Below are 12,474 nucleotides of genomic sequence, written 5' to 3' on the forward strand. Positions count from 1 at the left end.
CGCCGGTTAGTTTGATGGCAACCAAAGAGAAGAGTGAGAGCCGTTAGTTTGATGGCAAGTTGGCAACCAAAGAATGAGAAATAATTGAGAACCTTGTAAAAATAGGGGCTACAAGTTCCGTTACTTTGCTGTTAACATCAAATTTCTAGTAGTTAATTAGCAGCATCACTAATACCTTGCATATTGTGATACTGATACTTCACATGACATTATCTTTGTCATCATGTCTTCTTAATGTTCTAATTTGTTAACCTGTTAATCTCTATAGGTTAATTACAATTCATGTCTCAACTTTGTGAAAATTGGGCCCTAAAATTTTTCTTCTAAAAAAAAAAAAACCAATTTTCCTCAAGGCCATGATTTTTGTTCAAAACAGTGGATTATAGTACATAAATTTTGATCAAAATCGTATGTTTTTATTTTCTCCTCAAACAATGAGATTCTTAAAACATTTTACAAATCAACGAAATTCAAAAATCACGTCAATCTTACACTCTTTCAATAGAAAGACCCAAACAAAAAACATGTTATGAGCCCAAATAAAATAAAATTACATTCTCATGCAGCCCATTTATTTACGAGCCCAAAACCCGAAACCACAAAGTACCCTCCCGGGTTTCTTCTCCGAGCTCCACTACTTCTTCAGTCGCTCCTGACTTTCCCAAACCGAAAACACAGACTGAGACAAACTAAAGCTTCCGAGCATCCCATCCATTCCGGCAGCCATGGCGGCCGAGCCTGAGACCGGAACCGACGCCTCCAAGGCCAAACCACGACCCATCGTACGCCTCGGGATCTTCCTCATCTCTCATAGCTTCTTCTTCAGGTTACTCTCATTCCCTCTTCCTTCAGATTTTAATAAACTTTCAATCCCTAAACGCCGTCGTTTTTCTCTTTTTCAGTGTCGTCTTCTCCACCGCCGGCGTTTTGGCTCTTCTGCTGCTTCCGGTTCTCGCCAAGAACACTTACATCTCCGAGAATTCGCTTATGCCAGGTTTTCGATCTCTCTCGATTTCGCTCCATTACTGCTCTTTCTGTTTGTGTTGTTTAGTGTTAATATGAAGTTTTGATTGCTGAACTTTCAGGCTCTGTGGCTCCCATGCTTTCCGATCATGAGGTTGCGGAGGCCAATAGATTGATAGACGATTTGACTGCTTTGAATTCCAAGCCTCTTGGTTCAGTAATGTATGTGTTTCGCTGTAATTTCAGCTACTTAATTAGTCTTATTCTTGTTCTTATTCTTATTCTGTACAGATTAGAGATTGAATGCTAATTTTGCATGGAAGTGCTTTGTAGTAAATCTTTAGCAGTTGTGTTGTGATATTTAGGATGATGTAAGTAGATGGTAAATGATTTGATTACTTCTTGGACTTTGAAGAGGGCACTCATTTTGATTTGTTTATTAGTTAATTTTTGAAACCAAGCTGAGGAGATTTTGATCCGCCAAAGGTCCCTGCGTTCTGGTTGTGTCACGAGTTTCATGAACTTCATTTTTATTATGTTTGCAGAGGAAGTCGAAGACTGGTAGCACAGTATATGTCAAATTCGGGCGCTGAAATTAGTTTTCACAAGTTCCACCCTCAGATAAATCAGTTTCACCCGCTGCACTTCTTTTCTAGCCCTGATTCGAGAATAATTGAACAGAACGTCAGTTGTGCATTGCATGGTGTCAACACTGTTGGAATTATAAGAGCACCACGCGGTGATGGGAAAGAAGCTATTGTGTTGGTGACTCCTTTCAATTCAGCGAAAGTTAACAAGAATGAGGTCTTATCTTTGGGAATTGCATACTCAGTATTTTCCTTGCTTACCAGAGTTCCTTGGCTGGCCAAGGATGTAATATGGCTCGTTGCAGATTCCCAATTTGGAGAGTATGCCGCAGTTTCTGCTTGGCTAAGAGACTATCACACTCCTGTATTCAGTGGACTGGGCACAATAGATGCAGAAATGTGTCCTGAAGGCAATAATCTGCATGGAATGGAAGAGAACCATTTTACAGAAAGGATGACTTATGATGGATTTAAACGGGCTGGGACCATGGCTGCAGCCCTTGTTGTGAAGGTTGGTGATCGGTCTCATCAATATGAGGACAGTCTAAGTATCTATGCTGAGGCATCCAATGGGCAGATGCCAAATCTTGACCTCATCAATACTGTGAATTATTTAGCAGTACATAGGCAAGGTTTGCGGGTAAAGGTGGAGAAATTGAGGTCTTTACTTGATATGGGATGGCTTGAGACTTTGGGTGAAATGTTTGAATTACTAGGCCATTATGCTAGAAGCATAAATCCCCAATTGAAATTTGGTATCCCAGCTGCAGAGTATATTGAGGGTAGTGCCACACTTGCAAGTTCATTATACTACCAGGTGGGTTTAATTTGCTCTTTGTTATTTCAAATAGTGGCCTGTCTGTGTTTATAGTCTCAAATTTCATCAATAAGGATATAAAATTACTTGTTTAGTTACTCATCTCTGTCCACAAGGGTACGTTTACTTATATCATGTAGTCTTCATGATGTAGGCTTTGGGTGTACCCACTGGTCCCCATGGTGCTTTTCGTGATTACCAAGTTGATGCAATTACTGTGGAAATTTTGCCTAAAGTTTACACTTTGGGTAACAAAAGACAAAATGACTTTCTTCTGCGAAGTGGCCGGTTAGTGCTCAGTCATACCTTTTATAATTTTCCTTTTCAATCATCTCTAAAACTCTTGATATGTATTGAAGGCATCATAACAATTTCTTGTCATTGGTAATTTTAGAGGTCAAAACTGTCTGATCTTCTATGGGATTGCTAGTCCTTTACTTTTTGATTTTTTTTTTCTTTGCACAATTTCATGGAGTATAGGTTAGTGGCTACGATTGATCTCATATTATAAATGACTGCATAGAATATTTTTCTCATTGGGATTTCATCTTCCTGTTATTCATTATGAAGTACATCTTGCCTGTTAGAAACTTAGAATACAAATTAAAGAGGGTATTTATGCTTTGTGTCCATTACATGGAAATCAGAGGGTGCGAGGCCATGCATCTATTCCCTTGACTGGTGCATGAGGAATTTGTTTACTCAAACTAGAAAATTTTCTCCAATGTAGAAATCTCAAGTACCTGACTGTTTTTCTTTTTTGAAGTTGAGACATACATATTTCACTTTTTCAGAAAGGGCATGTTGAAATTATATTATGTGGTAACTTGTTTCATAGTATGTTGATTATCTGCATTTTAACTTTCACTTTATTTGTGTCTTCTAAGAATTTTTTGGTTCCTGAAAGCATTAAATCTGATAAATGTCAATAGGAGTAGGAGCCTCTACATTTCTAATCTTGTTTCAGTCTGCAATTTGTATTGCTTGCTACAATCTCCTTGTTGCAGTTCCTTTTTTTTTTCTTTTTCTTTTTTCTCCTCTTCTCTTATAATTTTCACCAGTTATAATCATTATATGGTCTATATCCATCACAATATATTTTATTTTGTGTCAATATGGATGAGGTCTTTCTTGTTCTTTGTGCAGATTAATTGAAGGAGTTGTGCAATCTGTAAACAACCTTCTAGAAAAGTTTCACCAGTCATTTTTTCTATACCTATTAACATCTCCCAGTAAATTTGTGTCGGTGGGAGTCTACATGATTGCTTTTGTACTACTAGTTGCACCGCTCCCTATGGTGGCTGCCTCTCTCTTTGTAAATTCCAGTAACTCTGATGATAGTCTGAATACAGAGAAACCTGCTCCTTCAGCCACTGCTGCTGATTCTACTCCTTTGGTCACTGCTTATGAGTCTTCTCCTTTGCTCAGTGCTGCTAATTCTAGTTCTTTGGCCACTACTGCTGGTTGCATCACTCTCAGCTCATGGAAATGGCTTTATGCAGCAAAGAAATCTTTTGTTGTTTACTTGTGGGCCTCTGTTGTTTCGTTACTCCCGTATTTCATCTGTCAAATACCCAACTGCACTCCAACAACCAGCTTTATAATCTGGGTTTTGCTTTCAATACTCAGCTTTGTGGTCATGTATATGATTTTGGCTTCTCCATTTTCTGATGCTACTAACTCTCGATCACAAAAAGAGTGGGCCATCCTAAAATCAGTGACTATGTCAGCTGCATTCATTGGTTTGTGTCTCATGTCAATCATCAACTTCGCTACAGCAGAAATTGGGGGCTTACTGATTGTCCCCATGTGTTTGATGGCTCATCCTTTGAAGCTTGATGTTAAAACTAGGAGCTTGAGAACAATTTCAAGAGCAGCTTGTAATCTTGTTCTGGGGATTGTAGGATTTCCACCAGTTACTTTTATAGTTCTGAAAGGAGCATTCGAGGGTTACAGCAGCATTAGTGTCGGTGACTTCTGGTCTTGGGTGGAGTCTCTGTGGGTTTGGAATAGTGCCACTTACCTATATATTGGTGTGGTACACCTGCCATCCTGGGTTTTGTGTATTCATATATTGTTTCACCACTGTTAACATTTTGTAAACAACTTTACCATGAATTAGAGAATGGTTAGACCTGCAATGAATCACACGATGAAGAGTGTTGCATTCCTTCTTTATCTCTATCACATGTCTAATCTGAATAGCGGCTGCTAGATAAGTCTTGGATGGCATCACTGGGCGTACAAGCTTGTGTCCAGGTCAGCTCTTCAGGTAAATTTTTAAGCTTACCCCAAATTCGGAAAGAGTATAGATTGAGGCAGATGTACAAGAAACGGACTCTAGCACACACACCATCACATTGCACTAAATGTAGGTAGCACACACATTGGAACACAATGTGATTTTGTTAGGTGAAGGCCAATAAATTGAGACAAGTCCATGGAGGCAATGTCATTTGCACTTCAAAATCATTCTACACTCTTTTCGTGACATTTTGACAATAGTTTACTATGATTTCGAGTATAGAATGACTTTGTGGAAATGTAAATAACCATTTCCTTCCATGTATTATGGAGTATTGCTTGCTGATTTAGATATGATCCCATCAGAATAATTTCTTTTTCTCTTGCATTTATCGAAGATGCTAGAAATTAATTAAGGCTCATATTATTCCACACTCATCCAAAGGGTAAGGAACTTGGGCCATAAACTAAAGAAGGTTCTGATGAAAAATTCACAGTGAATGTGATGGTTATGGTGTTTTCTTCCTTTCGTATTGGTTGGTAGAGTATCGCTTTAGATATATGTGCACCTTTAAGATACCTATGGTTGCGGTGCTCTATAGTATAAAGCATTCAGCATTTGCACGAAGGATGACACATGCCATTTTATGTTTGTAAATTGTAAGATTAAAATCCCGGGTAGGCCTCCTTGCTTTTAGTTGTTGGAATCCTTGGATAGCCAAAGAAATGTCATTCACATAACTTGTTGATCGCAAACAGCTGCCAAAACGTTATTGTCCCCTTGTGAAGAGGATGAATAGGATTTAATGCACCAAAGTGGAGAATGTCTTTCTCCTAAAGCTGTAATCAGATACTCTCATTCATTAGGAAAAAGATGGTGATGGAGATGTCTTGGACAGAATTTAATTTGCTCATTTTGTGATATAGGGTATTATTGTGTAGAAACATATTTACTAGTCTCCGATTTCATGAGTTCATTAAATGTTAATACGAATAAATTTGGTAATATGAAAACTCAAAACTTAATCTAAGTGACTAATTTCTTTCTTATACTTTTTTCCTCTATAAATATGTCTCCGAATTTCTATAGTTAGTTAATTACATGCAACTATGCAAGTAAAAATACAGTTGGATTAGTTCAGTTGTTGTAATTGTTGTAAGCTTTGGTTTCATCATGAAGCCAAGAGAGGTGAGACGGCTAATGGAATAAGATGCTGAGGCGGCCGAAGCGGTTGGAATCTATCTCTATGGTTATTCAATAATTATTAGTAGTTCCCACTCCCACGTGTAGCGCGTGAGTCACATAATCTCTTGGAGTATGACGTGTACAGCTTGAAACCCCTATAAGCAAAGCAAAGCAAGAAACCAAATCAAACCCAGGGCCATTAGTCAATTGAAAGCCTCCTTGTTAGGTGACTCTTTTTAAAAGTCCAAACTAGGTAACAAGAAGCAGCAGAAGACTATTTCATATGGTGAAGAAGAAGAAATTCTGAGACCAGAGATGGACAAGTTGCTTTGTGATGAACTTGTACAAGAAATCTTCTTGAGACTGCCACCACCTTCTTCCTCCTCTGTTTCTCTGGTCTCCAAGCGCTGGCTTCACCTCCACCGCACCTCCAGAACCTCTCTCACTCTCCGCCTCACCGGAGACGATTCCACAGTCGCTTCTCTCTCCTCCCTCCTCTCTCACTACCCTTTCCTCTCTTGCCTCTCTATTCTGTTATCTGATCCCAGAACCAACAAGACCACTTTGGCTGATCAGCTCCTTCTGTTGGTCTGTACCTTTTGTGCTCAGCTACACAGCCTCAGGTTCTTGGCTGGTCCAGTTTCTGTGTCCTCCCTCAATTCTCTCTCTACAGCATGTACCCAACTCACCTCTCTATGTATCAGTCTCTCCAGGCCTCTCTTCCTCATGTGGATCATCAGTTTTCCAAAATTGAAAGAGTTGTCAGTCATGGTCTGCTCTGGCTTTGGGGTTGAACAAGGAAATGATTATGGTGAGGATTCTGATGCTGAATTGGGTTTAGAGAGTCTTTGTTTATCTGGGATTGGAGCTGGTGATTGGGGATTGGGTTGGCTTTGGAGGAGCTGTAGAAAGCTGAAGAAATTGCAGCTGAAGAGCTGTGAGGGGGTTGGGGATGGGAACTCTTTTTCGTCATTTATTATGTGCTTGCAGGGTGTTCAAGAAGTGGAGCTCAGGACTTGTAGGAGTATACTCGATGGGGTTCTGTTGAAATTGGCCGAAAATTGTGATTCTCTGACTTCTCTTTTGGTTTATGATGGTGGTAGCAGGGAGGGTCTGCTCAGGTTCTTTAGCCAATGCCATTGCAATTTGCAAAAACTCGATTTTCGATTGCCTCTTGACCTTAAGAATGATCATCTATTGGCTGTTGCTACGAAATACAGAAGCCTTTCAAGTATCAGGCTTCAGAGTTGTTGTCTTGTCAGTGGTGAAGGCCTAAAGGCACTCGGGACTGCTGTGAGTTCTGGCCTCGAAGAATTGGCACTAATAAACTGTGATGTGGTTGAAAGGGAACCAGGGTTGCTGTCCACATTAGGACAGAATTTGAGGAAACTGAGGAAATTGGATTTGTCGTACAATGAATTGTTGCTTGACAAGGAATTCATGTCGATGCTAGTTTCGTGTAACTATTTGGTTGATTTGAGGGTGAGAGGGTGCAAAAGGCTTACTAATGCATCCATCATTTCTATGTTAAAGAGCTGTAAATGTTTGGAGAGTGTTGATATTATGCACTGTGGTGGGATTCAGGCTGAAGCAGTCGAGTCTTTCGTTCTGAACTCTCCTCAGCTGAAACGGGTACAGGTGGAACAAAGCAAGATATCAGATGTTGCAAAGACATGGGCCTCGCATAAGTTCATTGAAGCTGTTGCTTGATTCACTGAAGTGACAAATGTATATTTATGTTAATAAATGTTTCAAATGAAACAGGTATTTATCACAAGTCTCAACACTTGTTCTGCTTTCAATCGTAAATGATTCTCTTATAAGTTATGGACCATAAGTGCAGCTTATGCTCTGAAATTTGAATAATTGTATCTATGTGTACAGAATGTTCAAATGTTTGATGTGCTAATAAATTGTTCCATCGTTTACGCTTGAAGTTTCTCTTTTCTTTGAATTGCTTTATAGTTTACTGTCATGCGACACATACACTTAATCATAGACTAATTATATGGTGTGCTATTTCTTCCTTCTGTTTCTTTGTTTGTTTTGTTTTCTAAGCGAGCCTTACATTCACTGTGCAAAGGAATTGCTGTTTAACATGGGTTTGTAGCAAAGTTTGACTTTTGAGTAAGTTATACCACTAGTTTTCAGACGAGGACAATTACAGTAGCCAATAGGCACCTCTATTAGATTTTTAGATTAATACCCCAAGGAACTACATGCAAGTAATGCAGTTTGCTTAGAGAACACTTTACCTGGTTGTGTAGTTAAGATACCCAAAGCACTACCTTCTTTTTGGGAGTTGTCTTAAAAACATATCAACTGTTGTTCACTTGTTTGGCCTTGGATGACTGAGATCAGTAGAGAAAAATTGCCTCGAATCAATATACTTTCGACTGCAATTTTGAGCTGGGTTCTATGCTATTCCTTGTAAATGTTAGGATTGCGTAGAAAAATCTTGCTTTCAGAGTTCTTAGTGAAGCCTTGCTTTCAGTTCTCTTGAATCACATTTTGAAATGCTTAATGCAGCATCTAGTTCTTAGTAGAGCCTTGCTTTAGGTTTGTTGCTTCAAACTTTCGGGGAATCTATACCCACTACTGGAAGCATTGAAGATGCGAAGTCATTTCTCATGCATATTGTAATATACTGTACTTGATGCGAAGTCATTCCTATTTGGATGGATTTGTGGATGTGAAGTCATTCTCTTGGTTGGTTGGTTCCCTACCAAGATTGAGTGTCGCTTTGTAATTTCCTATAATGTAATATACACCTAATGAAATTTACCGCTACGTTAACTATGCTTTTTTTGAGAATAGAGGAAGAAGAGTTAACTATGCTTGAACTTTGAAGTTTCACCTCTCCTTGGTGGCTTGTCGATCTTCCACTTTTTCTACTCAAATGATCTTCAACTCTCTATTCTAGCCTACACAAAACTGACATATAATCCGATTGTCCACAACCTAATACAGGCCTTGGTCAACTTTGCTTGTTTAAAATTTGTTAAAGGCCCAAATATCAGATTCCTTCCCTCTTGTTTGAGCTCATTTGTTGTCACTCCAGGCCCAAATAACGAAATTTTATTTAGAAGAGTCTCTTTCCTCGATGTTTTATATTTTCATTTCTTTTTCTTAATTTAAATTGAAAAGCCGCGTATCAATTTATGCATGTTTACAAGTGGACTTAAAAGGAAAAGCGTTGAACTAGACTCGAGAAATATTAATATTATAACAGTTTATAATAGTATAACTTTCACAATATTAAATGAGATTTTAAGTTCAAATCTCTTATCTCTCAAACAAAGATTCATCTATAATTTTACTTACTTATTCAATACTTTTAATTTTGCTAAACACAATAATTATAGCTAATTAGCTACATTTTTTTTTTTTGAGTGGAAGACGTCAATAGAACCAACACACACACCCATGCAGTGTATCTCAGCATAGCCAGACTAATCACTGCACCGCAGACGCACGAACCATTGAGTGTTTTAACTAACTTAGGTCCCTCAAATCTGCTGGCCACGGAATGGAGTTGGGATTCGAACTCTAGACCTGGGGGTTCCAGACTAGGCAGCTCGACCAACACACCACACCACGTGGTTAGCTAATTAGCTACATGAAAAATATACATCAATTGGTTTTTCTAAAGTTTAGCATAAATCATTTTAAAACTTCTAATACCCTCAAGTGTATTACAAAATTACATCCTAGATCTCACAAACATCGTCACATCATGTGTACGAGGTTTGATTTAGTTTTGCATCCCATATATTTTTTTCCTCTATAATAAAATCAATAATTCATCCTATTTTAAAAAAAAAAAATCAATAATTCATCCTCTTTTAAAATAATAAAAAAATCAATAAATCATAGCATTAAGGAGGACCCACTGCCGCCTTGAATAAACGGCCAGAAACAGGAGTCAGTGGGGCCCGGTGAAACAAATCGAGCGGTGTAGATTGTCCCCATTCTAATTTGGACGTATACGGCCCAAAAGAGAGAATTGGGAAACATAGAAGAAGCATATAAACAGAGCCGTCCACGGCCCACAGATTTTCGCGGGCTTCTCAAAATATCTGGCGCGAAAATAATAATAAAAATCCAAAAAAACCCAAAGCGGTGAGGGTGTTCCCGCCAAAACCACCGGGCAGTTCGGGCAGGGCTCAAAACCGCGTTAAGAACAAAAGTCAGCTTGTGAGGGCCAAACGTTGGCCTGTGTTCGGGAACGAAGACCGATGAGGGCAAATTTAATAAATAATTTAATTTTGTGAATATGAGAGAGAGAAAAAGAATTTTTAATAACGTTATTATATATTTTAGTCTTAGGATTCCTTGGGCGACCCATGTGTACGTGTCTACCACCTTTCAACACATCCATTGGATTCCTTTATTCCCTTAAACCCTAAACTCTATGCCTAGCTATCCCCTCCAATTATATCCCCTAAACCCAAACCCTAATTGGTTATGTCTCTCGCCACCCGAGGGAGGAGTTGAGCTCCTCATTTAGTATATGCTAGGGATAGTTAAGATCTTCAACAACTCTTATTGATGGAACAAGATTTTGCTCCGAAACTGATTCAGATTTGATGTTATGAATAATTGATGAATGTTACTATGTATTTGATATATTGAACTATTGATGTACGTTCCATGTTATATATATATATATGAGATCATTTTAGTTGTTAGCCCCAATTGTATTGATGTTTCTGTTATTTAAGCCGTACATAATTGGTAATTTATAATATTAAATACAAGATTGTTTATTTATTCTCAATGTGAAAAACTATAAACTAATCACATTTCATGCCTCAATTTCGTGGAAAGTGGATTTCATAACATTATAAAACAAAAATATAAAAAAAAAACAAAAACAAACAAATAATTAAACAAACAAACTTTCTCAAGATCATGATATCTACCAAAAATTGTCCACTATAACACACGATTTTTAACCAAAATCGCATAGTATTATTTTCTCACCAAATTTTTTCAACATTCAAATATGATTTTTAAACACTTCTCGAGCTGCCAAAACTTAAAATTACAACGCAAAAGTTTTTCATGATTTTTCAAGGTTCAAGATTTCGGTTTTTAGTCGATGGGAACACGTTCTACAAATAGCGAGCTTATAATACAAGAGAATTTCAGGAAAAAAAAAAAAAACAATATTAACAAACTTTATCATGTTTCGACATGTCATTGCATTCTATGATTGCCCAAATGGCACCTCTCAATACATCAAACTATGCAAGGTCTCAAATCTATTCAAATTGTCATGTTCAAAATAATCTTTATAGTGTGTTCCAATTGACGGAATAATGAAAGAGAGTGTGCGACTACCGTGCATTTCTTTGTACGTACTACATAATTGGCTAGCTTATCTGAATTTGACTAACAACTTGCTAATTAGTAATCAAATTTTAAAGGACCAAAATCATTTATATATAACTTTAAACAACAGGAATAGATATATATCACGTACTATGTGCTACATTATTGGGTGCTACTTAATTAGTTAGCAGTACTCACATGGTTAATGACATGGTAACCTTCTTCTTTATGTTAGATTATCTTCCCAGATATCCTACTTAGCTAAGCATTAGCTCAAATCACTTAATAACCAAAACTAATACAAGTTGAACACTTAATTATTTTTGGTCAATCTGTCTCTTATCTTTATTTGGACTATGATTAATTATAAGAAATATTGTGCCTAAGTTGGATTTGAATGATGCAAAAGATCCTTGTTAGACATGTTAATTAAAAAGGGTACTCATTCAATGAGACAAGAACAAGTAGCTATTGCCCCTTTCATATCAGGTTTCTTTTTTTCGATCTTGCTTGGTTAAAATGAAACCAGCATATATATTTAATTCCAATCTGTGAACAGGTTATATATATCTCAGATCTGCCGTTATCGTTTGAAAGGGATCGAATACCAAGGGAAACGACAAGGATTGTTTTCTGTGTGTGAGATTGAGACCAGTGTCAATTGCAAGCAGTTTCATCGATAATATTGAAACCGAGTAACCGACAGTATAAAAAAATACTGAGTTGGCTTAACAACTCTTGTAATTTATAAGATATGAATGCTTGCTTACTGTGTTAGTTTGATGGAGTGGGAAAATGAACGATTAATTCTGATGGTACTTTTATTTCTTTCATGTAAAATGGTTATGAAGATGTGCAGAACATGTAGAATCTTAAGAGCAATCTCGTAGGGAATAAATAGTCGGTTTTGCCAAGAGTTATAGCACACAACGTTGCTAGTTCGATCATTGGGAGTGAGTTAGATAACTTCATACCCTAGTTCTTGCATAGTACCGGATTTAAGAGCGAGGTGAAAAAGTTCATACTTTAACTTGCTTTAACAATTGTTCTTGCCCTCGATTATTAAAGAAAATGTGAACACATTATCTTCTACACTTCACTAACTCCTTAAAACCTATTACCCATTTACCCCGACCTCGGTGTATTTCAAGTACCTAAACAAACATATTATATATCTCTACATTAACAAAAAGCACATCAAGCTAAGTATATAAGCACAAACATTGGAATAGAAGCAGTTGCTTGATGCCATTTTTTGCAAGGTTAGTATCTTGATAAAATCTAGTTAAAATAAATGAAAAGAAACAAGTAGCTAATCTAGGAAGTCAAAAACTATGCGA

The 12,474-nt window shown here is 37.5% G+C and overlaps 2 protein-coding genes across 2 annotated transcripts; both read left to right on the plus strand.

The window, feature by feature from the left end:
• The first annotated feature begins 626 nt into the window (after positions 1-626).
• LOC133726611 (uncharacterized) lies at positions 627-4,539 on the plus strand. Its single transcript, XM_062154195.1, has 6 exons — positions 627-826; positions 903-994; positions 1,086-1,185; positions 1,509-2,367; positions 2,522-2,655; positions 3,514-4,539. Exons 1-6 carry the CDS (start codon positions 726-728, stop codon positions 4,457-4,459), a joined length of 2,232 nt encoding a protein of 743 aa, XP_062010179.1. The 5' UTR covers positions 627-725; the 3' UTR covers positions 4,460-4,539.
• A 1,429-nt stretch (positions 4,540-5,968) lies between these two features.
• LOC133726612 (F-box/LRR-repeat protein 4) lies at positions 5,969-7,751 on the plus strand. Its single transcript, XM_062154196.1, has one exon. It carries the CDS (start codon positions 6,113-6,115, stop codon positions 7,505-7,507), a length of 1,395 nt encoding a protein of 464 aa, XP_062010180.1. The 5' UTR covers positions 5,969-6,112; the 3' UTR covers positions 7,508-7,751.
• Positions 7,752-12,474: the final 4,723 nt, after the last annotated feature.

The sequence above is a fragment of the Rosa rugosa genome, chromosome 1, assembly GCF_958449725.1.
Source record: "Rosa rugosa chromosome 1, drRosRugo1.1, whole genome shotgun sequence".
NCBI lineage: Eukaryota > Viridiplantae > Streptophyta > Magnoliopsida > Rosales > Rosaceae > Rosa > Rosa rugosa.